The 27,343-nt window shown below is 52.9% G+C and overlaps 2 protein-coding genes across 3 annotated transcripts; one reads left to right on the top strand and one right to left on the bottom strand.

Moving 5' to 3' along the window:
• Nucleotides 1-1,028: 1,028 nt before the first annotated feature.
• On the top strand, nt 1,029-2,688 carry CLDN5 (claudin 5). The gene has a single exon (XM_006099543.3). The coding sequence runs from the start codon at nt 1,506-1,508 to the stop codon at nt 2,160-2,162; it is 657 nt and encodes a 218-aa protein (XP_006099605.1). The 5' UTR covers nt 1,029-1,505; the 3' UTR covers nt 2,163-2,688.
• Nucleotides 2,689-5,136: 2,448 nt separating this feature from the next.
• Nucleotides 5,137-27,258, bottom strand: CDC45 (cell division cycle 45). 2 transcript variants are annotated; one of them, XM_006099542.3, is made up of 19 exons: nt 27,068-27,258; nt 26,874-26,933; nt 25,705-25,797; nt 23,908-24,045; nt 22,895-23,041; nt 22,214-22,269; nt 21,413-21,461; nt 20,967-21,028; nt 19,738-19,788; nt 18,255-18,374; nt 16,667-16,798; nt 16,292-16,390; nt 15,537-15,698; nt 12,832-12,970; nt 12,669-12,752; nt 11,225-11,343; nt 9,276-9,352; nt 6,454-6,520; nt 5,137-5,269 (listed from the first exon to the last, which is right to left on the bottom strand). In XM_006099542.3, the coding sequence occupies exons 1-18, from the start codon at nt 27,116-27,118 to the stop codon at nt 6,456-6,458; spliced, it is 1,704 nt and encodes a 567-aa protein (XP_006099604.1). In that variant the 5' UTR covers nt 27,119-27,258; the 3' UTR covers nt 5,137-5,269; nt 6,454-6,455. The 2 variants fall into 2 exon arrangements, 1 of the variants encoding a protein (XP_006099604.1); XR_002831830.1 differs by lacking the exons at nt 5,137-5,269; nt 6,454-6,520 and having other exon boundaries at nt 9,301-9,352; nt 12,669-12,751; nt 27,068-27,180.
• Nucleotides 27,259-27,343: the final 85 nt, after the last annotated feature.

Genomic DNA, 27,343 nt, shown 5'->3' with positions numbered 1-27,343 from the left:
TTTGGTTATGTTGGGTTTTAGAGCAGAAGAGATCTAGGTTACTAGGGACCCCAGTCCAGGACAGAGTAGACTTTACTGGAAACAAGGGGGTTGACATATAGTGAGGATGGGGTTGCCAGAAAGGGCTGGTGCCCCCCATGGGTTGTGGGCTGCAGGTTCAGAAAGACCCACCTGTGGGGCTCCTGTGTTCATCCTGGTAGGCCTTTCGAGAAACTGCTGGGCCATTGTGCAGAAGAATGCCCGGAAATCCCGAACCTCCCTCCTCTAGTGAGGATGGAGGCTCTTCCTCCTGGCCAGGAAACTCCAAGTTGGCTTCCGGAGTTTGGTCTGGGGGCTGGGGTATCAGAGTTACCACTGGTGGGAGGGCAGAGCACAGCCCCTCTGTCCCTTTATGTCTCTCCTGTCTGAGGCCAGAGTAGGCCTTGGAGCTGGGCCACCGCAGTACAGCCTGTATGCTGGGTCATTGGGGAACACTGGAGACTTTCTGAAGGGGTGTCGCTTGAGCTGGGCCTCCCACGATGGGGGATGGGCAGCATCTTAGGAAGAGGAGCAGTCTGCGAAGGTTGGGAGGTCTAGAAAGTCTCCAGGGCGGCAGCAGACTGGGAGGAGGGCTTTCCCCAGAGACCGTCTGTGCCTCCTGCTTCGTGCTGGGGGCCTCAGGCCCCAGGGAGGCAGTGATTGGGTGGGCAGTGGTGCTGGGAAGGACCTTGGACGAGGCTGGAGGCCAGCCTGACTCGCACAATTCTGCCTGGTCTCTCCGCCTGTGGGAGAGCCTGCGCCAAGACTCAGAGGGGCGCCGAGCAGTAAGGATGCGGTGAAGGGTCTGGATCCGCTTAGGCTCCAAGGCGAGCTTGGGGAAGTAACCACAAGAGTCCCACACGCAGGCCTCTACGCGGTGGTGATGGTGGGGACTCCCTCATACCTTGGCCGGGGAAGAGTGGAGCTGGCCTGGGGATGGAAACCATCAGGGCTCTTTCCGGGAAGTGGCGGGGGAAGTTGGGGATCAGCTCCTAAAATGGCGAGGCGGGGACATGCAAGGAGGTGGCCGAGGAGGAGCGCGCTGGCAGCCGCCCCAGGCCAACCCAGAAAGAGCTCAGCCACAATTAGACAACCGACAGCGGTGGTGGCTCGGGGGTGGAGGCCGTGCGGGGAGCGGTCCCCCGGCTCTCCGCTATCCTCACTCGCGGTAATTTTACTACCTGCCGGCTACTGGGGGGCGTCATGATTGGCTGCGGGTCGACAGCTTCAGCGCGGATTGGCTGCTCGGGCCAGGAGGCCGGACCCGAGTCCGCCCCCCGAACTTTCAAAGGGGAGGGACCCCGGGAGGTGCCAGCAGACGCGAAGTCTGTGTTCAGGCCAGTGGAGCAAGCTGAGAGGTCAGTGAGCCGGCAGCGCGGGCGCAAGGGCACCAGAATCCACGCAGGGCACCGATCTGCTCGGCCAAGGCACCGCCGCGCCCCCCGCGGAGGTCCCGGGGCCATCGGGCGCGCGTCTCACCTCCAGCCATGGGGTCGGCGGCGCTGGAGATCCTCGGCCTGGTACTGTGCCTGATCGGCTGGGTGGGCCTGATCCTGGCGTGCGGGCTGCCCATGTGGCAGGTGACCGCTTTCCTGGACCACAACATCGTGACGGCGCAGACCACCTGGAAGGGGCTCTGGATGTCGTGCGTGGTGCAGAGCACGGGGCACATGCAGTGCAAGATGTATGACTCGGTGCTGGCGCTGAGCGCCGAGGTGCAGGCGGCGCGGGCGCTCACCGTGGGCGCCGCACTGCTGGCGCTCCTCGCGCTCTGCCTGACCCTGGCGGGCGCGCAGTGCACCACCTGCGTGGCCCCGGGGCCCAACAAGGCGCGCGTGGCTCTCGCGGGCGGCGCGCTCTACGCATTCTGCGGGCTGCTGGCGCTCGTGCCGCTCTGCTGGTTCGCCAACATCGTGGTCCGCGAATTCTACGACCCGAATGTATCCGTGTCAAACAAATACGAACTGGGAGCAGCGTTGTACATCGGCTGGGCCGCCTCGGCGCTGCTCATGTGCGGCGGGGGCCTCGTGTGCTGCGGCGCCTGGGTCTGCGCGGGCCGCCGGGACCTCAGCTTCCCCGTCAAGTATTCGGCGCCGCGACGGCCCGCGGCCGGCGGCGACTACGACAAGAAAAACTACGTCTGAGGGCGCCAGGCACGGCGGGGCCCCTCGTGTCAGCGACGCTCACAAGCCGGAGTACTGCCATGGAGCTCCGCAGCCTGTCCACTCCGACCGTTACTCGCTGGGTCCTGGGCGGTGCCCTGCCCTGAACAGGCGACACGCACTTGGGAGGACTTGCTCGATTTCTTTTTCTGGGGGCATTGTTGGCTCCGACGTGGGTGGGGCTCAGATTCCTTGGTTGTGTGGGCGCTGGACCAAAGATGCCACTTCTCTCCCCGTCCCCACCAGCGGTTTCTGCTGATTCCAGAGGGTCAGACTGAGGGCCCGGGGCCCCCAGCCTGGGTTGCATGAAGGATGTGTACAGCTGGCCTTTACCGCCATCAGCAGGCCCTGAGCCTCGGGGGCCCAAGAGACTTGGTCTGGACCTCCCTCCCTCCCTCAACCCAGCAGCTCCCCAGGCCAAGATCCTGAGTGTGGGGCTTGGGTGCTGTCCTCCTTCGCCGTTTGGGGGAGGGTAAGAATTTGTTTAGTAAATGGTTTGAAAACCCTCCCACCTGTGTTCTGTTGTCTGTGCTGTACCACCTGTACCCAGCAGCCCCCATTCATCCACCCACACATGGACTCCTCCTGAAAGGCTCCTGTGGGGACCTTCCACAGCTAGCTCGAGCCCATCGATCCCACCCACAGCCTTTCCTTGGGTCCTCTCTGCCACATGATCACCTTCCTGCTGGGTAGGAAACAGCCAAAGCTCGCTGCAACCCAGGAAGACCCTGTAGTCAGAAGAGCCTCTCTGAGCCATGGGACCTGGGAGGAAGGGGTGGTCACCCCCCCCCCCCCCAAGCCAGTGAGTGGTGGGCTTGAGATGCAGGAAGTGCTGAGGGTGGACTGCCAGGCTGCTGCTGGCTTTGTTTAGAAGAGGCTGGGCTCCACAGGGTGGGTGTTTTCCACCTGCCCCCTCATGGCTCATCTATCTCTGGGTCACATTAAATGGCCACAGACATCTGTACACCAACTGGGCCTGTCAGCTGGGTGCAGTGGGAGCAGGGGCGAATCCAGGATGTGTGCTGGGTGGGCTCCGGCAGAGCTAGCTGCAGGCCGACAAGCTTGTTGCCATGGGAGGAGGCCTCATGGCCAGTGGCTCAGCTCCAGCCCATCCTGGCTCTTCTGCCAGTCTCGTTCCACTGTGCCCAACCTGATGACCATCCCAGACTTGTGCCATCAGCACCTGCTGGGAGCCCTCTGTATGACCCTCCTCCTGTAGGTGGGACCCCTGGGAGCTATGCTGTCCCTGGTCAGGCACCTGGGGGTGGTTGTGGATCCCAGAAGAGCAGAGCAAACCAGAGCTATTACAGCAACTGAAAGCTCGTTGCTTCCAGCCCTGTTCTAGGCACTTGAAATTAATGTATTTTTACCTTCTGCCAGACTAGGATAGAAGAGAGCAGTGGACAGAAGCAAAGGAGGTGTTCCAAGCCTGGCCAGCAGGAAGGTTTGGCATCTGCCCCCAACCCTGGCCCTGTCCAGAAATGCCAGTGTCATGTCCAGTAGCAAGGAGTCTCCCAGGCTTGGTCAGGCCTCTTGGGGGAAGGGTTGATAGAGAGAACCTGAAGACATGGGCTCAGGGTGGCCACAGCAGAGCCAGTGAGTGGGACTTCCCAGGAGGCTGAAACATCTGGTGGCCTGAGCTCCCAACAATGGGATGAGCTGCAGCAGGAGGGGCCCCACAGTACAAAGGACCTCAGCAGCCTGCCATGGCCTGTGCAGCAGGGACCAAAAACAGCTCCTGTGGGAGTCTGTCATTCTGGTTCTTGCACTGCTGCTCCTGGCTGCTGGGGCCAGCTAATGCTGGCTACAGGGTATTTGGCCAAGAGCAGTCTGCATCCCACACAAACCCATAGCTCTCCAACTCTTTCAGGTCTCAGCTGGGGTTGTGAAGCCAGCTGCAGACAGCTTTTGCAAACAGCCAGGGTGGGCAGCTTGAGGGCGAGCCCTGGAGAGCCAGGCTGCTGCCACCTGACTGATGCCAAGAACAGGGTGCAAAGTCCACTGCCAGAGGTCAGGAGAGAGAAGCTGGCCCCCATTGCAGCCAACCTCACTGTGCCCACTACCCTTTCCTAAGGGCTGCCTTGAGTCTTGGCCACACCCACCCACAGCCTCAATTTCAGGCGCCACTCTAAGCTTTCCCCTCCACAACTTACAGCCTGCTCAAACTACTCAGCCTCCACCTGCCCACGGCCCCAGGTGCTGCACTCAGGTGGCCACGTCCCTCCAGCCTGCTTGCCTCCCTGGCACCCAAGCTCCCAGGTGGTAACCACAGACAAGCTCAGCCCCTTGTATGAACTCTCTCCTCCCCTAAAACTGGTGAGGTATCTGACAGACCTCCCAAAGAGCAGGAATAGATGGGAGCAGGGAGCATCCTTGCCTCCAGATCATGCTCCAGAGACATCTGGGAGAGTGGGACCGGTGGATCCCATGGCTCCTGGAGAACTCTCGCTGTTCTGAAGACTTAGGAGGTCACCAAGGTCCTGTCTAGCTCGGACCTTCTGTGACAAAGACACAGGTGAAGCTGACCTTGGGGGCATCGTGTCTCTATCAGCAGCCCTTCTGGCTTGGGCCTCACTGTGTGCCTGTGGGGTTGGTGATGCATGGACACATAGGTGCTGAAGTGTGAGATGACAGTCCTGGGGTGGCTGATCAAGAGAGTGGGACATGGTCAAGAGAGTGAACTTGAGATGTTGCCAAGGCCAAGAGGAAGTGGTGGGCGAGTGGACACAACCAGGTTCTGGCTGGCATTGCTGGGCAGTGATTGGCGCAGTGCTATATAGACACCCAGATGATTGGCCTCTGCCCATTGCTGTCCCCATACCCCCCACCTGTGCTGATTTCCTGTGGGGCCTGCGGGTGTCCAGGGCACATGATCAAGGCTTCTATGCATCCACAGAAGGCTCCGAGCACAACTAAGTGCTTGCCCTGTGACTGGAGCAAAGGTTGGCACACCGAACCTAAAATAAGCCTTTTATTCCATTAAAAACCACTGTCCCTGCATTTAAAACTGTACCCATAACTTACAATCTAAATAAAAAGCTTATTAATATAAATAAGGAGAAGGAGGTCATTTCTGAAGATATCCAACTCTGAAAAAGAAAAGAAAGAAAGAAATTTCAAACAATTATTATGTCTCCCCCAAAGTAAATAATACATTGCTGGGCCTTCCCTCCGACATGCCAGGCTGCTGCTTCTGAGTAGCCCCCACCACTCACTGACCCTGCCCTCCTGACTGTACCCCCTACCCAGGTCCAGGCTGTTATCTGCTCGAGAACCCCAGAAGGCCTTCTGGACCCCCAGCACCTTCTTACTTGCAGATCTTACCCAGTGGCTTGTCCAGCCTCAGCCCCATGGTGACCCTCCCCTTGCCTGGAGTGTCTCGCTGCCACCCCCGGCACACTACTCCTCACCCTTCCTGGCTGAGCCACCTTGCACCCTGTCTTTGTGGAAGGACATATCACTGAGCAGACTGCAGGAGAGGGACTGCCTCAAATGCCAGCCTCACTGCCGGGGAGCCCCATCTGTAACCTTTGACTGGATCATCTGCTCTTAGTTTCCAGCTTATCATGGACGGGGGAACAGGGGGACTCTGGACCGGCATGAGGACCCCCTATGTCAGAGCCTTGACAGGCTCATCTGCCACAACAGTAGCCCCAGCCCAGGCTCAGGGAGATGCAGGACTAGGTGTGGGCATCCACTGGATGGGGGGCCCTGTGCTGAGAAGTGGTCACTAGACACAGAGCAGCCCCTGACCTGGTCAGCTGTGGCCTTTCCCGAGGAGCCCGTCAGTTACAGCCACATGCTGGTTCAGGCCCTCGGACAGCCACCATTTCATAATTCTCAGCTGAGTGGCTGACAGCAGCTTTGCTTTCTCAGAGCCTGAATAGAGGCCCTTGTGGGCTCCAGCCCAGGGCCTGAAGCCAGGCTGAAGGGGCAACAAGGCTCCAGGTGGCCTGTGTCCCTGGCTGTTGCCCAACCCACAGTATGGTTGGGAAGAGGGCAAATGCTGGCTATTTCTGAAGGGGCCTCAGGAACTTAATGCAATTAGCTCCCCCAAATGCCCCATTGTGGGCACGGCCCCCAGCACAGAGACAGACATTCTTGGGAAAAATGTGTTGGCCCCAGTTCTCCTCAGGAGCCCCGCTATGGTCCGAAACCCAAGTAGAAGCCCCATCTGAGGAGGCAAAGAGCAGGGAAACCACAGCAGGAATCAGGCGGGGCCTTTAGCAGCACCGGTTTTGTGGCAGGGCTCCCACCCTGCCCCCGCACTCACCCTCAGGACAGGAGGGAAACAAGCGCGTCCAAAAACTTGCTTCGATCCTCCGCTTTCAGTTCAATTACTGCAGTAATGAAAGAAAAACATCTTGTGAGAAGGGAGGAGTAGGGACGGGAGGGAGAAATGAGAAAAACAAGCCACAGCACATTAACTTCTTTCCAACCACCCAGGGCTGGAACCCTCCAGTACATTCCAAAATGGACTTGGCACCCTGATGGCCTGGAATATTCTGGACTAAGAAGTTATACTTCCCCATCCCACTGTATTTAATCCTCAGAAACCTCCAGCTGCCCTTTTGGTGAGGACCCTCCAGGCAGCCAGGGGAACAGCACTGACAGGCAACAGAGGGGATACAGGGATGACTTTTAACACCATAGTCCTGGGCACAGATAGGCCTTCCACCCTGCTGGACAGAGTGCTGCCCCACAGTGGGTTGTGAGAGGCCCTGAAGCCAGCCTTCCGTCCTGTTCTGGCCAGTTCCTCAGATTAAGTGTCCTCTCTTGTAGAAGGGGGACACAATGCGAATTGCCTTTACTTCTGGAGGGCATCAGGCTCAGAAAAACACATGGGCCCTCATTAAAGGGCAAACTGTCCTGGCCTGGTCCTGCAGCTGTCTGTGCCATGAGTCACAGCTCCAGGAGCCTCAAGCTCAGCTCACCCAGGCATACTGGCCAGGGCTGCCCATGATCTCCACCCACAGGGGAAGCCAAGCAGCTCCTGGCCCACAAACCCTCCCCAGGTATAGCTAGGGCATCCTGCAGGTCAGCCAGCATCAATCTCTCCCACCTCTCAGACACGAAACAGCAACTGGGGGGCTGCTGCTGGAGGTGAACCCACCCAACTGAGCCACAGCCTGAGAGGGCCCAGTATGAAGAAGCCAGCTCTAGACACTGAGGCAACTGGAATGAAGACTGGGTCTCTGATCACTGTGATCATTGTCATTAAGAAATCAGGTGGTGAGCCCTGGCGGGTTTGGCTCAGTGAATAGAGTGTTGGCCTGTGGACTGAAAGGGTCCTGGTTTGATTCCGGTCAACAGCATATGCCTGGGTTGCAGGCTTGATCCCCAGTAGGGGACGTGCAGGAGGCAGCCGATCAATGATTCTCTCTCATCATTGATGTTTCTATCTCTCTCTCCTTCTCCCTACCTCTCTGATCAATAAAAATATATTTTAAAAATAAATAAAAAGAGATGGGTATTAAGGACTGAAGTATATTCTCCCAGATTCATATGTTGAAGGCCTAACTCCCAGCACCTGAGAATGCGACTACATATTTGGAGATGGGGCTTTTAAAAAGGTGATTAAACAAGGCAGTTATAGTGGGTCCTAATGCAATCTGACTGGTGTTCCTATAAGAGATTTGGACAGGGACACAGAGGGAGAAGATGGCAATCTACAAGCCAAGGAGAGGGGCCTCAAAAGAAACTGACTCTGTAGATGCCTTGATCCTAGATGCCTTGATCTAGTCTTCATAACGGTTGAGAAATACATTTATGTTGTTTAAACCCCCCAGTCTGTGGTACTTTGTTATGGCAGCCTGGGAAGACTAATACAGGGGTGAAATGTCAACACATCTGTTTTAAAATCTGTCAGCAAGAATAAAAAGCAAATATGGCCAAATGTAAGCCATGTTCCATGCTGGTGTCTAGAGAAGTTTCAGGGTCGTGCAGGGACCACTGGCTGGCCTACAGGTATGATTCTCCTAAAGCCACCACTTGGGCAGGGCTCTTCCATTCTCTGGGCTCGTGCAACACATGGGTGGGGCCAGTACCTGAGCTATCATGCAAACCACATGGAAACCTCAGGTGGGCCCCTCACAACACAGACAAGAGCTGCTGGCCTGCACAATGGTGGAAGTGGTGCCCTCGAGTCACCACAAGCCTGGCTGGTTCTTTTTCTTGACATACAATATTAAGTTAGTTTCAGATGTACAACCCAGTGATTAGGCATTTATATAACTTATGAAGTGATCCCCCCAATAAATCTAGTACCCATCTGGCACAATACATAGTTATTACAATACCATTGACTATTTTCTTTATGCTATACTTACATCCCCAGGACTACTTTATAACAACCAATTTGTGATTCTTAATCCCTTCACCTTTTTCACCCAGCCCCCAAACTGTTCCTCATACCCTCTGGCAACTTTTAAAATGTTCTCTGTATCTATGAGTGTTTGTTCTGTTTCTTTTGTTCTTTAGATTTTGCATATACATGAAATCATATGGTATTTGTCTTTCTTTGTCAGACTTATTTCACTCAGCACAATACCTTCTAAGTCCTGATTTTTAACTGCCACAGGTGGGTGTGGGACCCGCCATTCTGTCTCCACCCCCTTCTACCAGTCGCCATGTGGCTTCTTCTTCATATCTTTAGTTATAGGACTTCTGTTCAGCGAGACTTCAGGCAGTTCTCTATGATGGTTGCTCTGTAGTTTAGTTGGAATTTTGACGTGGTCATGGGAGGGGTACCTACTTCACCATCTTGGGGGTTGAGAGCTTAGGCTCTGGTGTTTAGACCATGATGGGTGAGGCTGGGCCCTGGAGGCTCTGGTGAGTGGCCAGTCCTCCAGGCTCGTTGGTGAAGTGATCTCAAGGGCCAGGCCTATGGGTTCCTGGGCAGCACCTGTTTCTTCTCCTGGGAGCCTGTCGGTCTGAAGCATTCCAGAGCTCCCTGAGCTGCCTAGAGAAGCCAGGCTCAGCACTGGTTCCAGCAGGATGAGAGGGCTGCTGGCAAGGTATCTCGGGTGATGCCAGCTTCCCTGGTTCCAAGGCCAGTGCTGACCTTGAATGGGCCCCAATACATTGGACTCTTACCTGAGAAGTCAAAATAGTTGTGCAGTGTCCGGGAGTTGGTGCCCTCCGCTGCCTTCTCAAATGCCCGCCCAAAAAAGCTGCGGACACATAACAGGCACATTGGGGGCCCTGCCACAGTGACGGTCCCTTCCCATGTCTCTGGACACACACCAGATTCAGCCCAAACTCCTTCCCAGCTGCCAGTTCCTCCCATCAGGACTCATGCCCCTTCCTGGGGCACTGCCCTCTGAGGCCTCACCACCACTCATTGGGCTGGCAACACCTCTCACTGCTGCTTCCCATCTGTACCCCATTGAGCCCTTCTCAGCCCTCAGGGAGTGAATGTCCATTTGCACCCCCCAGGGCTTCATGCCCAGGGCTCTGACCGGAGCCTCCTTCATGCCTGTCATTGTGCTGGCAGCTGGAGCAGGTGAGAGGCAGAGGCTCAGTGAAAACTGCTGGGACAGGGGTCTCAAATGAGACCAGGTTACACACAGTAGGATAGGACTGGGAGGAGGCTGCAGAGCTGGGTTCTGGCATGCGGCCGGAACTTGGCCAACAAGGGCAGGAGGCAGGAGTACCGAGCTGCTGAGAGCACAGGGCAGCAGAGAGATAGCGTAGAGCATGGGCCCACCCCCTGGGGACTCAGGGCTGGGCCAGCTAAGGGCTGGCAGCAGACGAATTGAGTTGTGGGGAAGGGGCTCTTGGGCCCACCACAGAGTGGAGGCAAAAGGAAGGACATGTGCTTCAAACTTCCATGGCAACTCTCACAAGGGACTGTGCACACTCAGAGCTAGCACTAAGCATGGTTACACATATGACGTCCAATGACAAAGTGACTGGAGGAAGAATGCAGGTGACTGTGATGACACCATGAGGGAGTGCTTGCTGGCTGCCTGGAACCCAGGCACGATCCCTGGCCAGCTACAACCTGTGTGATCATGAATTGGAGACCCATGGAGAAGCTTTGGAGAGCAGCTTAGCCACTTAGAAGCACTTGTCTAAAAAAGTTCATTGTCTCACCCAATTTCCTACTAAGTGGCCTTTGCAAACACAGGAGGTTCAAGCTCACAACAGTGGAGCTATGATTGATCTGTCCTCTATGGCAGAGGCCAACAAAGGCTAGTTGGGAAAAATGAGGGGCACAAAATATTGGTTGGTCCTTGGCCACCCAAGCTGCCCTGCCAGGAAGCTGGGTGGCAGCTTCCTGCTACCTGCTGTCACTCAGCATCCATCCAAGGTCGCCTTATGGGATTTGTTGGGGAGCACTTGACCCGGGGCACTGATTGCACTTAGGAGGCAAAGATACCTAAGGATGGCGACAGGCAGCCCCTGAGATTAGTCACGAAGTTCTCCAGTGTGCACAGCATGGAGGGACAGCAGGGAGAGCCAGGGAGCCCTTGGCCTTGCCTGCTGGCCAACACCTGGTCTGGAAGGAGTAGTCAGGAGGAGACCTAACACTGATGCAAGAGAAGGGCAAGAACACAGTGCTGAAGATGCAGGGAAGGGCCAGAAATACATTTAGATGTGAGGAAAGCTTTGCAGAAGTGCAGGAAGATGAGCCTGGTCAAACCCACTCGTTATTAGTAACAACAAAGAGTTGGCCTCAACTGGTGTGGCTCAGTTGCTTGGGCATCATCCCATGAACTGAAAGGTTGCAGGGTGTGTGCAGGAGGCAGCAATCGATGTTTCTCTCTCTCTCCCCCTCTCCCTTCCTCTCTCTCTAAAAGTCAATAAAAAAAAATATTTTAAAAAATAATAACAACAGAGTTGGAAACAGCATGAATGTCCAACAGGAGAGGGGATAACCTGCCACCTGTGGATTGAAGCCCTCAAAGCTTTGCCTCATTGAAGAAAAGGTGTGGCTTTGAGGACAAACCTCACCCAACTCCAAAGGGCTCACAAGCTAATGACACCCCTGCACCCCCCTAAACCCCGCAAGCTCCCAGGACATGTAGAACAAGACTCACTTCTTTCTGTCCGAGCTGTCGGTCTCTGGAGGGATGCCCACCACAGTCACTGTGCCTTGTTCCACATTCAGTGGGGCAGCCATCACTAAGGGCAGCAGCTTGCAGCGCCGGTTCTTCGTCTGTGGAGGCAAAACATCCCCAGTCATGGTGTTGAAGGATGAATGCAGCATTCAGTGCCCAGGACCTGACAGAGCCACTGCTCAACTCCCCAGAAGCCTCCAGGGGCTCCATTTCATCAGAAGAGATGCTCAAGCATCCATCGGCTGCTTCAGCTTCCTTCTGTGCTGATGGTCAAGGCCCCACTACCCCTTAGCTGTTTCCTCCCTCACCTCCTTTAGGTCCTGACACAGTCACCACCTCCTCCAGGAAGCCCTCCCCAATCAAGCCCCCTCCCTCACACTGCTTCATCTTCTCCACAGTGTGTGCCACCACCTGACACTGTATGTATTTATTCGTCTTTCTCTCTCGCTAGCATGTGTGCTTCCTCAACACCGAGACTCGAGTGTTTCCTTCACTGCTATGTCCATGATACCCACGTCCCACAACCAAGGTGACCACCTGTCCTGGTCTGTCCAGACGTGAGGGCCGTTCTGGGACTTGAACCTTATGGATGGTCACCCTATGACATCAGAGCCCAGCAGGCAGTGGATGTTTAATAAACATCTGAAAAATGAATGGACCTCACCCATTCTACAGATAGGGAAACTGAGGCTCAGGTCGAATAATAGACCTCACTTCACACAACTGGTAAACGAAGAGGCTGAGATTTAAACACAGCCTAGAGAACTTCAGAATTTGTCCCTAGTAGACCTTTTGTTATTACTTGACTGTTTTCAAGTAATTTTATTGGTCAGTTGATTGGTATGAGGTCATCTCAACCTTCTATTCAACATTTGTCTAAAGTAGCCCCCAGTGTAAACCCTCATCCTGGAAGAAGAGTGATTGCTGAAATGTGAGGGATAATCTTTTCCTTGACCAAACCTGGGAAAGTGCTCACATTATCAGGGTAGGGTCCCTGTTCCAATGCCAGCTGAATTATGGGGGGGTGTCCCAGGCCAAGGCAAAGAAGGGTGTCAGGTCATAGGGAAGACAGAACCACACACAGCAATGGGAAAGTAAGCCCAGAAAACAAACTTGTGCTGGGAAGCAAGTTTGCTCCAACCAACTTCATCTTTCCCTGATCTGCAACTCTGCAACAGCAGAACATGAACCCTAGTCCCACATGCTCCCTGAGGCCCTCCCCATTTGTCTGAGTGACCAGAATGGCCAGCGACAAAATCAGAGCTTATGGGAACTGGGAGGTTCCTGGGGGTCAGCAGGGAAGGGTTTGCCCAGACCCTGTAGCTGGTGAACAGACACAGGCATCCAAGGCCAGCTTCTAGTGCCCATCTGAGCGCTGCTCCAAGAAGTCTGCCCTCTGGCACCCACCCGCCCTGCTCCTCACCGAACACACAAAAGACTTGAGCAGGTGTCTGCTGAGCAGACTCAGGGAGGCTGGCTTGGAGAAGAGCGCGACGTCTGGAGTGCCCTGCAGGGAGAAGACACTCGGTCAGAGGGGACCACCAGCAGATGTGGCCGGTGCCCGTCCGTATCCGAGGCAGCCTGACCTCCATGAGGGAGCAGTAGAGGAAAGGTCCCTGGGAGATGACGAGGTTGGTGCAAAGGCAGCTGGCAATGGTCTGCTGCGTAGCTAGCAGCTGCTTCTTGGCAAGCTCCAGGCCGTGGTATAGCTTGTCCAGGTTACCCCTGTAACATGGCAGACACATGGCTTCAGCACAGAGTCAAACAGAATGCTTGGTTCCTGGGTCAGGAGAGAATGTAGGGATGACCGTTGATTTCTCGCCCTCCTGAGTTTCCTTTCACGGGAAAGGAAGGAGTAAACACTGTATAAACCCCTAGTGATGGACAGGAGAGGTGGGAAGGGCTACTGGCATCAGAAGGCGGGAAACTAAAAGCCGATAGCGGGAGAAGACCCTGCCCAGCAGGCCTTGGAAGGCGCCTGGAGGGCTCTGATCAGAGAGCCCTGGGCAAGGGCTGCAGGGAGGACCTGACAAATGGATTTTTACCTTTTGCCACAAAAAGGAAGGTTCCCCTCTGAGTACATCAAAATGAATCCTCGGCCCTGACTGGTTGGCTCAGTGGATAGAGTGTCGGCCTGCGGACTGAAGGGTCCCAGGTTCGATTCCGGTCAAGGGCATGTACCTTGGTTGCGGGCACATCCCCAGTAAGGAGTGTGCAGGAGGCAGCTGATAGATGTTTCTCTCTCATCGATGTTCCTAACTCTCTATCCCTCTCCCTTCCTCTCTGTAAAAAATCAATAAAAATATATTTAAAAATAATAAAAATATAAATAAATAAATAAATAATAATAAAAAAATGAATCCTTGTGGAGAAGTGAGGTCCTCAAGCAAAGCCTCTGCACCCAGAAGTTAAGGTTCCCCAAGTGTCACACTGACTCCCACCCCTCAAGATGAAGTGATGCCTTCTGGCTAGCAGGCTGTGACCAAAACCCAGAGCTCTACAGCCCCCCCCCGCCCCCCGCCCCTCTTGAATGTGAAGAACCATCAGACATTGAGAAACACCTGGGCCCTGAAAAAACAACCCATGAAGAAAATGAGATAATTTGGAGAAAAAAAGAAAATGAACTCTAGTATCTTCAGAGAGATTTGGGCAACTAGTGTATTCATAAACCAAGAATTGCATGCTATAAAAAAGGAACCATTTGATACTAGGAAGTGTTTGTGGAAAGTAAAATAATAGCAAAAAATAAAAAATTATCTTTCCAAGACAGAATAAAGAAAAGCTTCCTTAACGTCAATAACAAAACAAAGACATGGAAATATAAGACAAAAATAAGAGCTAGAGCATTATCTAGGAAGTCTGGAAAGAAAATAAAAAACATTGACATATATGTGTTGGGGGATAGTAAAGAAATAGCACATACTCTCAACAATTAAAAAAAAAAAGAAATAGCACAAAAGCATTCTCAAGCTTAAAGACACAGAACCTCGGATTGAAAGGGCTCACTGAGAACCCAATATAATACACGAAACAAGATCCACCCTAGACACATCACTAGGAAATTCTGAAACACTGAGAATAAAAGACCCTGTAAGCTTCTTCAGATGGGCTGGGAACACATTTATATATAAAAAAATATAAAAAAGAAAGAAACGAAAATGGCTGAGACTTCTCATTAGCACCACTGGCTACTGGAAGACAGGGGAGCAATGGAATCCACCTTCAACAAGAATTACCTTTTACCTAGAATTCTATACGAGCTAAACCAGCAGTCAGAAGAGGGTAGAAAGAGATATGGTCAGAAGTGCAACTCAGAACATTTATACTCCTCACGCGCTCTTTCTTTAAAAGTTACTCGAGATTGTGCTCTGGCAAAACGAAGGCGTAAAAAAAAAAAAAAAGACAAAAGATGAGGATGCTGAGAAATGTTGGCTCCAAACCAGGGGCGCAGTTAAGGGCCATCCACGATAGCAGCGGACAACAGGCGTCGGGAGCTGCAGGTCCAGGCTGGAGTGAAAAGACAGAACCCAGGCTCTCACGGACAAAGGGGACTTGGGGAAAACCTGCTGAAAGGAGAGCCAAGAAGAAACTGGATGTGATAAAAGGCACATCAGAGCTCCAGGAAAAACAAAGCGCTAGAGCAGAACATAATGTAACCACTGCTCATTACCGACTCTGAGGTATTTTACTAGCAGTGAAGTAACGCTATTCATTGATTTCCATCTTTCAGCATCAACCTATAGCCAAAAACGAGATGACTCACATTCTCTCCTCTCACTCAAGATTAAGTGTTCTCAACCTTGAAAACGTAAAAGCCTAGATTAATTGGGGGGAGGGGGGAAGGTGAAAAGTAGGAATGCTGATATCCTTTTCTTACAAAGAAGGGAGACAGGAGACACTGGTGATAGAACAAGATGTAAGTATGTTGAAGTTACAAAGGAGCTAAAAATAGTGGCAGACTGTAACAACAGGAGGGGAAGGAGCACAAAGGTGAGAAAAATGCTCTTTTGTCATAGCAGGAAGTCAGCAGACAATGTCTAAAACTGACCCATCAATCCTGGGATGAGGGCAGTGTATGACCCAACAAGTCCATTCCTAGGCATATACCCAAGAGAAACGAAACCATAAGTACACACAACTTATATGTGATTCTAATTTGCATGTCAGCAGTTTCGGCAGGCCAAAGTCACATCCACACCCCGGGGGTCCCTGAGACCGGCCTCCCTGGGCAGTGTGAGGTTGAGGGCAGGAGATGGCCTGAGGGGCTAGAGGCCACAGCCATGTCCACTACCTGGAGAGACTGTCCAGAGCCTGGATGAAGTTATCTGTCCCCGAGCTGTCCTTCTCGGGGCTCTCCATCAGTGACATGGTAGCAAAGACCACGTCACTGGCCAGGAACTTATGCTTGAAGCCAAAATGAATGCTGAAAGTCTGCACGCGCATGTCCTTCATCCTGCAACAGGAGGAAGCAACATGGCTGTCACCCCAGGGGCACATGGGAGTATCAAGTTGTGGGTGAGCTCTTACCACTAGGCCAGGACAGCAAAATGTGCTGCTGTTCCCCCTTCTCCAGCCCCCAGCAGCAGTATGGCTCTTTGGTCAGAAAATGAAGGGGGTTAGAAGGCCTGATGTAGAGCCCTGTAACCTGGGCACTGAACGCCTGGTCCAAAGCTGCTCAGCTGGTTGGGAGCAGAATAACTAGCTGTCAGGCCAGGCTGTGCATGGTCCTCTCCCACGCCCCAGGATGCCAGGAGCGGCAGTGGTTGGTAGAACTCGCCTGAGTCTGGAGCCAGTGGGCTCTTCCCCGGCATTCCCTGTGTCCAGTGAGGGACACACTGGGTCGACCTCAGCCCTGGGATTTAAAGATTCTGGACCTTTTGGGCACTTCACAAAGCCCCTATCTGTAACCCAGAGAGAACTGAAAACTTCAGGAAAGGCTCGGCAGGTCATGCTCATTTGTGCATTCCTGTTTTTTTACATTATTTTAGGAAATGTGGTTAAAACTGAAACCTTAACAAAGCTTAGTACAGAAAAACACGTGTTTACCCAAATTTATTCGCAGATTCTTCAATGAGCTCCCGCAAATTCTCCTTCAAAGAGATGTCCATAGACTGAAACTTCTGCTTCACCTGCTTCAGGGGGAGACTGGAAAGGTGGCAAGCACTAGTCATACACAATCTGACTTCAAATAGAGAACACTGACGCTGAACACCAAAAGTGGGGGGTTGGGGAGAACCCCGCAAGGGCCCCAGTGTTTGTAAACAAGGGATATCCCAGCCTGGGCCTTCAGATGATATTCTGGGAACTCAGAGTGAGGAATTTATGGCAGAAATAGACAAAGCTAAATATTACAACCACGTCAGTCACAATGAAGGGGAGGGGCTTTTCTCCTGGGGGACTTCAGGTCAAGGGGTCACTCACCCCATGTCCGCAAGGAACTCCTGGAGCCGCTTCTGCCCGTGCACAGACCAGAGCTTGAACCTGGCTGCAGTGTAGCACGTGTTGTACAGGCTGTCATGGAGGGACCAGTGCTGGTAGAGTGCCAGGCGGAGGCTGGGCCTGCAGTCAAGGAGGCTGCACCGTAACCTGGGCCCCGCCCCACCCTGTGAGGGCCCCCTTTGATGCTCCAGTAGATGGCCTGCTCCATTCACCAGGTACTCAGTTAACCCCTGAGTACACTGGAGCTCTTTGTCCTTCTTGCTTAATTTAACCCATATACAGAGTTTGTGAGATTGTGGGTGTACACCATTACCTCTGTGTGATAGACAGGGAAACTGAAGGGGTTCTGAGAGCCTTATTGTGGTTAGAGAGACCCTTGTGACTCCCTGCATCCTTCACCTGACCCTGCCCTCCACCCCACCCATCCCCCCGCCACCTGGACTCCCTCAGCAAAGGCCCCATCCTCACCTCTCTTCCTGAATACGCCCCTCACTGCTCATGGGGTCAGTAGTGAGGCTGTGTGCAAGGATATTCCCAACTCCGAGGCCCCTCCTCTCACTGGAGGGTCTCAGGCAGGATGCCAGGCTGGCCCTGTCTGCATCGTAGTAATACTACTCCTGCCAACATACCTGCCTCCCCCAGGCCAGCCTCTGAGCAGGTGGCAGGCCGTGTTCTCTTTGCTGCCCCTTCATAGCCACCGACCTCTCTGCCCACACCCCAGCAAGCCCTGGTCCTGAATGTCACATGTCTGGACTCAATTCCCAGTGGGTTCCTGCACCCTGTGGCTCCTCTCCCAGGAATTCGGCCGCCCCGCACCCAGCACCTCTACATGACCTGTCCAAATCCATGTTTTTACTCATTCCCAGCCAACTCAGCACTGGGAAAGGAAGGCACTGTCCTTGCCATTATTCTGCCACCTAAGCAGCAACCCCATCATGCCTCACACTCACTGCTGTGGTCTGATCCAAGCCACCATCCTGTCTCCTTTCCTCCAATCAGCAGTTCAGGAACCTTTTAAACACTAAAAAGTGAACTCAGTTACTGCTCTGGACTCACAGGGCCACTTACTCCATCAAACCCCCAAATGATCTCATGAAACGCCCACTATGGAATCACATGCTGGTTCACTTTTTTCCTGACTTGACAGGAGTCTGCAAATGTCACTAAACTGCCTCCACCACACAGGCAGTCCCTCATGCCCTACTGCATACACTTAGCACCAGGCCTACAATGAGCTCTAAATACACACGGGATGCTTCTTAAAACAGCTGTGGTGCCTAGGAGCCAAAGCCACACAGACAAGGTGAGGCAGAACCTGCGTCCCTAGTACCTGGTGCCTTGCCCAGCCCAGGGACACATGGGACCCCTCTTCTCAAAGCCTCTTGTCTGATGCCCATCCTGGGGACATGGCAGCCACAGCTGCACAACCCGAAGGGCTGTGGCCAGCAAGCACGCCAAACACAGGGGACATGGGCTGGGGTCTGCAGAGGTGACAACAATGCACGACAGAACAAAGTATCTGAGGGCAGGGGCGCTGCCTGCACCCCGAAGGCCTGAGCTACAAGGATACTCGTACTCGAAGGAGATGCGCATGCAGTCCACAGAGAGGGCATTCTCCTCGTCCTCGTCCCGGTGGTTGTGCCGGGACACGTGGCGCTGCAGGATGCCAACGTCAGTCACGTACTTCATCCTGGGAAGGAAGCACTGCTGGCCTGGGTGGGCTCCCTCCTCTCCTCACGTGCAGCCTGCCACGGCTTTCCCCTCCCTCAGGGCTTCCCCTCACAGGCTCAAGGGCCAGCCCACCACCTCTGCCTAGAAAGCAATCATGGCAAAGGGGATGGCAGGTCTGGGTGCTGGGGGAGCTGAGCAGAGCTGGCAGCGGGGAGCTCAGGCCCCCACCTCCCCTGCACTCTCCTCTGGGCACCAGCTGCCCTGCCGTTACTTATTTGAGGCCTTCTGAGAGTGGGCCGCAGCCCTGCCTGCCAGCCACGGTCAAGTGGACAGACCCCACAGGTGACGGTGATCCGCAGCAGGGGGTGTGGACCAGGCACAGGAAGTGCTTCCGAGCACAGGAGAGACCGGAGTCCAGGTCTACCTAAAGGGGCCACTGAACAGGACAGTAATAGTGTGGCTTCACCTAAGGGGAAGCCACAGGCCAGGGATGGCGCCTAGCACTTGCATACACCCCATGCTAACCTAACAGGGAAGAGGGAGTGAGGACCAGCAGGGCAGCAGGCTGGGCCCAGATGACAGATCCAGGAAGTACCCCCGGGCCTGTGAAACTCAGGACCCTCCCACTCCCTCAGCCACACTGCAGACTTAGAAAGGTAGGGGAAGCAGAAAATAGGGGCACGGGGACCTTTGCAAACTGTACAAGGAGGCTGTGCCTGGGGCAGTGCCAGGTGACAGGCTCGGGTCCCCAGGGAAAGGGTTAACGTCTTGGGGCCAAGGTCCCTTTGATTCCCTTGGAGTCCCCACCTGCCGGCTACCAGAGTAGGGATGAGAGAAGGCACCAGCACCCTGTCCCTCCTTGGCACCTGCATTCGGTGGCCTTTCAGCTTGTCTGTCTGATTCCAATGGCAAGCACCAAAGTCTGCCCACTGAGGGGCAAAAAAGGATTCATTCCATGCCAGGCCTCCCTGTAACCCTCACCCACCCTCCCTGGCAGGACTCCTGGGGCCCTCAGCCTCCGCCTCCTGCCCTGTGTTCCCCGTGCATGGGGCACACCTTTTACAGCACAAGGGGAAAAAAAGCCCCCCAGCTCGGGGGAGGCTGGGCTCCCTCCTCTCCCCTCTGGCTCCCCCTGCTGGGGTTCCCGAGAAGTGGGCGAAACGTCCACGTAAGGCCACATGCTACTTTGACAGAGATTCCGGTCCTAAGCCCTCCCTCGGTGACAAGGACTCAGGGCCCAATGCCGGGCCCCTCCTCAGTGGGGCTCTACAGTGACGCTGCCACCCCATGGCCCCCGCTGCAAACTCAGAGCCTGCGGCTGGGCCGTGTACATCCTCCCAGCACAGGCCGACCTTGAACAGCCCGAGGGAGGACATCCTTACTGAGTGATCCTGTCTTGTACCCACTGGTCTGTTAGTCCCACGATGGCCCACCTGGAAAAAGAGGAGAGGGCAATGAGGCCTCGCACAGGGCGGGGCAGGCAGGAGCGTCCTGCCATCATGGCCAGACCCAGGCCCACCCTCAGACAGCTAGTCCCTCTTCGGGGTGGAGAGGTGATGGGGGAGACTCAGGGCTCCTGGTTCAGTGCTACCACTGCAGGAACTTTTGATACACAACGAGGGAGATCAAGAACAAGGCGCAGGGCGCCACTCTCTGCATCCTGGCTCGCCCGCCACTCGCTGCCCTCGTCCTGCCAGTGCAGGACTGTAGCAGACACCATGCTCAGGCCTGGTGCCTCACTCTACCTCTGAGCCCCTCACATTACCCCTCTCTGAGATATGCCCTTGTCACATCCACAGCTCCCTGTCCTTCCTGTGTAAAATGATGGGGCATAAAGTAACAGCATTTAGGCTCCTTAGTAACCTTCCAAGGTTCCTTCTCCAAGCTTATCTTTTGTGGATGAGATCATGGAGATCTAGGCTGGACTGACCTCCCTGGGGTCTCAGCCGGCCCACAGCAGGAGGGACCAAGACCCGAGGTGTGTGCTGTCTGCTGGTCTCAGGCAGTGTCCTTTAAGACACCCCTCCAGGGCCACAGCTGGCACTGGGTACAAAGTGAGGCCCTGGGGGTGGAAGACGGGTCACTGGAGCACCCACCACATCTCTCAGTGCAGCATGCTCCCACCTCACAGGGACCTCTTCAGAGAATGCCACCTGGGGTGTCATCCCTGGGACCAACCCCACCCACCTCCTTCTGACTTTTCCACCCCAGTGTACCAAGAGTTCCTGCTTAAAGCAAACTCAGAGGGGTCACATGCCAGGGTTGCAAAGATGCCTAGCAGGGCTGCCTTGTTCAAATCTCACGCTCCTTCTGTAAGGCTCAGCGGTAGAGTAGGAAGGGAGGAGCTGTATCCAAGCTCCACCGTCCGACCCTCTGCACTGGCCATGCTCCCTCCACACCTGAGAGTTCACGTGCTGCCCTGACAGCCTCACGGTTAGAAAGAAAGCCAGGGCCATGCACATTCCCAGAAGGGGTCTCCATCCAATGCTCCCAGTGGGAACAAGGGAGGTGCACATGGGGACATCTTCCTCCAGACCCTGCCCTCACTGGGCGGACAGAGCTGCTAGAAGGAAGCCACGAATGGGAGTGACCTCGACTAGAGGCTACATACCACAGCATGTCATTCATATCCTTGGACATCATCCACGCCAGGTCGAACATCACCATGGCCGACTGAAAGAAAGAGGAGGAAAGCCTGAGTCCAGAGGCAGCCATGCTCATGGAAGGGGCACACACGGGGCCAGGCCACAGCTAGCCCAGACCTGTGCTGCTCAGGGCCCAGCTGAACTCCTGCAGCGAGTCTGCCCGACCAGAGTGTGCGAGTGGATTGGGTACCAAGGGTAATCCTAACAACTGCCTCTGAAATGATTGTCTCTCCTTTAGTGGAGGATTTAAGGCTCAGAGAGACTGTACCACCTCCCAAGCTCACACAGTAGGAAATTATGGGGCTCAGATTCAGACCAGATTTTTGTGGCTCTATGCTCATTCCTCCTCATGTTCCAGGACAATGACCCCCAAGTCAGAACTTTGTGGTGAATTCCACCTATCCATACTCACTGACGTCCCATGGTATTCATACTGCTCATAGTCAAAGAGGATGTCTCTTCTGTAACAAAATAAAGTGCGACATAAAACGCGAGTCTTCAACAGGGAACAGCAAACATTTGGGGAAGGTGCTAAAATGTTACAGTTCTCAAAGAAATGCAGATAAGGGCATGGTAGTCTTTGTTTTCACTTATTGACCCTTTCTTGGAGTGTATAGGCAGGAGGCTGGGAAGGGAGTGATAGAAATAAAAACCGCTGTGGCAATGGGAGATGGACAACGGAACAGTCCCAGAACCCCACTTCTGAGAAATTATCCCAAGACAATTCAAAGGAACAAGCAAGACCAAACTTGCTATGTGCACAGGTTGTTCACTGCAGCCTGACTTGTCATGGCAAGACACTGAAGTAAGATACAGTTCAAAAAGGAGCAGAATGGACAATTAAGTACATAGTACTTCTATTTCTATGATAAGTTTTACACGATTGGAATCTAAATCAATTGTAAAAGTCTGTAAGTAAAAGTATCTCCATCTGGAAAACAATGAAAACAAAAGAACCAGAGGCCATCATGCTTGGTGATGTATTTGGGAGACCTCTGGGTCTGCTCCTGTCACTCCTGGGACCAGGACTACAAAAAGGATCCCAGGTTCTCCAATGCAGGGACCACATGCTCACTCGAGGAGCCAAAGGCCCAGAGGCTCTAAACTAAAGAAATTATCCTCAAAGGGAGAAAACTGCATGCGGCTCCCAGGGAAAACACAGATGCCACAGACCCAAAGGCAGAGCAAGGTGCTGCTTGCAGTGCACACTTACCTCCGGGCCTCCCACTCTCTTCGCTCCCTCCTTTTCATGGGTTCTGCTACTATCTCCTGATACAGGAGACAAAGAAGACAAAAGTAAGCCATTAGAGCCGGGAATTTATCGCCACAGCCCGAGAACGTTCTGATTTGACAGAAGCCATTGGACTCAGATCCAAAATAGGGGTCATTGCTGTGCCCTGAGCACAGTCTGCTCCACAGAAGGGAAGCGACGAGGTGAGGGATGGCCGGGACTCCTCTGACCCATCAGCCCTGAAGACACTAGGACAAGAGTGATGCTTCCACAATGCCTGCTCAGGGTACACTCTGTCTACCTCCGTTTTCCAACACCCCCACCACCAGGTCATCGGGGATAACCCACCGCTGCCTCATACTGGCTTCCCCACCAGATAAATAAGAGCTAATGTTTCTTACATCCTATCATGCATCAGCTACTATTCTAATTAATCTTTTTTAATCCACATTTGAGGGAATGTGGTTTATTTTTTCATTCTAGAGAGGAAATGAGAGGGAGAGAAAGAAACATTGATGTGAGAGAGAAACATCGATCGGTTACCTCCTGTACATGCCCACACCGGCTACCTCCCAGCTATGTCTGGGTCCAGCAGGCTCCAGACTCACCTCTGACCTCCTGGAGTGACAGGTTCCCTAAGACTGGCGAGAGGCCCAAACCCACCTCTTCTAACCGTGTGCGCTTCTCAGAAGGCTCTGACCCGTCATCCCTTTGATCTTCTGAATGCTCTTCCTCCTCCTCTTCGTCCCTAAAGATATCATCGTAGGCGGGAACTTCAAGGTCATCGTCTTGTTTAATGAGTAGTTTGATCTAAGATTAAAACAAAGAACAATCAAGTCTCTCCTCTCTCTTGACAGAAAACTATTCACCATATGTTTGTGTCTTGAAGAATCTTATTTCCTAACTGGTTGACTCATAACTTTTCTGCACACATAGTCACGTGATTGAGAATTCCAAACTTCTCAGGCATTTTAAAATTTTCATTTCCATTAAGTGAGGTGCTAGGGTTACACCATACTGTCTGCAGAAATTACAAGAAAACTTGAAAACTATCTACAGTCACTAAGTCTTGGAAAAAGCTCCCTCTTAGGCCACACACCAAGCCAACAAAACAAACTCTCCACAACTTGGCCTTTGACAGAGAACACGAAGATGTGCAACCCCAAAGGGAGGAAAAGTCCTGTCCGTAAAAGCAGCTCCAGGCCGGCGATTTCACGTGAGAATTCCGAGCCAACACTTTGTTAACGTGGGTGGGAAAAGATCACCTCAGAGAAAGGTTAGGTGGCTGCTCTGCACCAGGCTCCGTGTTCTGCTCAGGAGCTCAAAAAGTAAACGCAGCAGAGCCATTTTAACAGTGGCCTTTTGCACCACCGCCTTGCTGGTCCTCATGCCACCCCTTGGATGGGCAGGGCAGATGTCTCTGAGGCCCCTTGATAGTTAATGAGGCTAGGCCTGAGCTCCGAGGGCAGGGTTCTGGTCCCTACACCTTTCAGGTCATGCACATCCCACAAATGCATTCCGAGCAACTCCAAGGGTTATGTTTCTCATCAAAGATGGACAAAACCAGGTTCTTGTCTTGCTAAGGACACCAGGTGCAATGCTGTCCTTGGCATAAAAAGGAACAGACAGACAGAGGGGAGAACGCAGGAGATGCATGGGCCCAAAGACCTAGTTACCTGGGTATCATTGTACACATTCACGACATTGACTGGCCTATGGGTGTCACACACAAAAAACATGGCGTCATCATCAGGCTGAAGGATATCCAGTAGGTCTATGTTAGCTCCACAGTTTATGAGGATATAATAACGGAACTGAAAAAAGAAGAGACATTGTGAAGTAAATACATCGACAGGGCACACTAGGCCAGTGGTCGGCAAACTGCGGCTCGCGAGCCACATGCGGCTCTTTGGCCCCTTGAGTGTGGCCACGAAGTTTCAATCACACTGTACGTGCACGCCCACACGTGGTATTTTGTGGAAGAGCCACACTCAAGGGGCCGCAGTTTGCCGACCACTGCTCTAGGCCTCTGAGTCCTTCTGCTGAGATACATCAGATCCCTAATAGGCCCTGACAATAAGGGGCTCCAAATAAGCCCGCAGCTGGCCGGTGCTAAGCGCCTTCATATACTCCATATACTATTTCACTTCCTAACAACACTGTGAGGTAGGCTCTGTGGCTGTCTCTGCTTCACCGTGGAGCATGCAGAGGCTCAGCATGCCCACGTCTCACACATGGAGTCAAGTAGTCGATGAGGGCCCTGGCTGGTTTGGCTCAGTGGGTAGAGCATCAGCTGGTAGACGGAAGGGTGCCGGGTTCAATTCTGGTCAAGGGCACGTACCTCGGTTGCAGGCTCGATCCCCAGCCCTGGTCAGGGTGCATGTGGGAGGCAACCAATCGATGTATCTCTCTCACATCAGGGTTGCTTTTTTTCTTTTTATTTAATTTTTTTTTATTTCAGAGAGGAAGGGAGACGGAGAGATAGAAACATCAATGATGAGAGAGAATCATTGATAGGCTGCCTCTTACACGCCCCCAACTGGGGACCGAGCCCACAACCCGGGCATGTGCCCTTGACGGGAATCGAACCTGGGACCCTTCAGTCCACAGTCCGACACTATCCACTGAGCCGAACCAGCTAGGGCTCACATCAATGTTTTTATCTCTCTGTCTCTCCCCCTCCCTTCCACTCTCTCTAAAAGTCAATGGAAAAATATCCTTGGGTGAGGATTAACAAAAACAACAAAACAAAACAAAAGAGAAGCTGATGAGGAGCAGACCAAGACTTCAAAGGCATAACTGGGCCTCTTCAGATCTCAGTCACTCTACTCTGCTTATCTGCCTCTCCATGCTAACAGCATTCTACAGGTTAAAAATTTTAGCAAGTCTTGGGTAGTCCATACTTAATGGACACCTAAATATTAAGTTTTCATTACATCCCGTCACTATAGAAAATCCTTTCCTTATAAATATAGAACTGGCAGAGGTCCCTCCCATCATGACAAGAGCCTCAGGTGAGAATTTACCTCTGCCAGACTGTCATATATATGGCCACAGACTCCAGGGACCCTCTTCCCTACTCCAGCCCCTCACAGTGGGGTCTCAGCTACCCCAACTCTCATTACAGCCCCATGCAGAGGTGGGAGGAATCCTGACTTCCAGTTTAAATTATGTTCCCGGATTCCAAATTGGAAACTGGGACACATTTTCTTGGAGAGATCATGGGAATAGTAGTCTAATCTAAAATAATTTTAACTAGGCCATATCTAAAACAAACAGCTAAACTCCAGGCACCTTACAATGAAATGTCTGCAACACAAATTCAAAGTTAGAAGCTGCCCATAGTTGAAGGTATGTCACCCAGATGTAATGCCTGTTTTTCTCTTTCATAGTGTGCAACATATTTGATACTTAAATAAGACATTACAATTGAGTAAAAAAAGCCCAAGTACTCCAAAATACATCTCGCATACCTGTTCTTTATGTTCAAGAAATGCAGTTTCAAGTTCTTGCCACCCAGAAACAGGAACCAGTGTGTATTGCACGTGGTCACACTGGAACAGGGCCTAGAGAGAGATTATTTTCAAAGCCTATCATATCTGGAATGTCTTTAATTTACCTTGAAATGCACTTAAAAAAAACAAGATGGGTTGAGAGGCAAATGACATGTGAAAAAATAAGGTTAGAAAAATATGAATGGGAAAAACTAGGGGATGGGAATGTGAGCGTTCACTGCACGATTCTGTAAACTTTGCCAAATTTTTTTAAATTACCAAAGGAAAACATTGGGAGGAAAGCTGATCTTCTAGTTCTTCTGAGAAGTAGTTCCTGAACCAAGGGCCTGACCAAAGCTCATGTAAACATCGCTGTACCGTATAAAAAAACCGAAGCAATGATCGTCCATAATAGACTAAGGCAGCGGTTCTCAACCTGTGGGTCGCGACCCATTTGGGGGTCGAACGACCCTTTCACAGGGGTCGCCTAAGACCATCGGAAAACACATATATAACTACATATTGTTTTTGTGATTAATCACTATGCTTTAATTATGTTCAATTTGTAACAATGAAAATACATCCTGAATATCAGATATTTACATTAGATTTATAACAGTAGCAAAATTACAGTGATGAAGTAGCAACGAAAATAATTTTATGGTTGGGGGTCACCACAACATGAGGAACTGTATTAAAGGGTCGCGGCATTAGGAAGGTTGAGAACCACTGGACCAAGGAATCCTGTATTTCCAGCATTACTTACGGCATCGCTATGTCCTCAGTTGTCAGATTTCTCTGTCTCAAACCCAACGTCCGAAAAGCCACTACAGGTCTACAGGTCTCTCTAATGCAACCATATTTTGCCTAGGTTATTGCAAAAATACTAACTGGTCTCCCTGACTTTTGTCTAAACCTTCTCTAACCCACCCAATACCATCCTGCCAGGGAAGCAACTTCCAGAGGCCTCCTCCCAGCTTCCAGTTGTTGGTGCTGCAGCCCCCACCCCAACCTGAGCTCTCACCGGAGAAGGGGTTCCTTACCCTGCTCCTCGCCGCCCGCCCTGCTCCTACCCCACCTCCCGCCCCAGCGCACCCGGCACCCTCAGCTCTCGCCCGGCCCCACCCTCCCGGGGTCCGCAGTCGCACCTGAAGAATCTTGCAAGCGCACAGGGCGTCCACGTCCGAAGCCACAAAGAGAAGGACCCTCTATCGGGGGAAGAGAGAGAGAGAGAGCTGAGCGCAGCGCTCCTAACCCGGGCCCCTCCCGTCCTCCCACGGCCGCTCCCCTTCATCCCTTCCTCGCGAGAAGGCCTCAGGGTCCAAGGAAGGGGGGGGATCACCTGGTTCTGGACCACCTCGTAGAACTCTTTGCGGAAATCGGACACGAACATGACCACGGTAGCCGGACACCCAGGGCTCGCGCAGAGACACTCGGAGCCCCGACTGTGATCAAGGCTCCCGCCAAATTGGGGGTCTTCCAATTGGCCCACAAGCCAACCAATAGCTACTTAGTTCCCGCCATTCTGCCTTTATGATTCGTTCAAATTGCGGCGGCTGCAGCGCTCCGCCATTCGCTGCTGGAAAATTCTGGCCCGCCCCCAACGCGTCATCGACGA

Source organism: Myotis lucifugus, unplaced genomic scaffold (assembly GCF_000147115.1).
Source record: "Myotis lucifugus unplaced genomic scaffold, Myoluc2.0 scaffold_276, whole genome shotgun sequence".
In the NCBI taxonomy this organism is placed as follows: Eukaryota; Metazoa; Chordata; class Mammalia; order Chiroptera; family Vespertilionidae; genus Myotis; species Myotis lucifugus.
The sequence above is the reverse complement of the archived record's forward strand: the minus strand, read 5'-3'. Positions and strand labels throughout refer to the sequence as shown.

Excerpts from the sequence above, each read along its gene's own strand:
- CDC45 (XM_006099542.3), bottom strand. The coding sequence starts at position 27,118 with ATGTTCGTGTCCGATTTCCGCAAAGAGTTCTACGAGGTGGTCCAGAAC. Across the intron at positions 23,042-23,907 it reads ATGTGTACAATGATACCCAG|ATCAAACTACTCATTAAACA; the intron begins GTAACTAGGTCT and ends TTTTAATCTTAG. Across the intron at positions 19,789-20,966 it reads GATATGAATGACATGCTGTG|GTGGGCCATCGTGGGACTAA; the intron begins GTATGTAGCCTC and ends CTCTTTTTCCAG.
- CLDN5 (XM_006099543.3), top strand. The coding sequence starts at position 1,506 with ATGGGGTCGGCGGCGCTGGAGATCCTCGGCCTGGTACTGTGCCTGATC.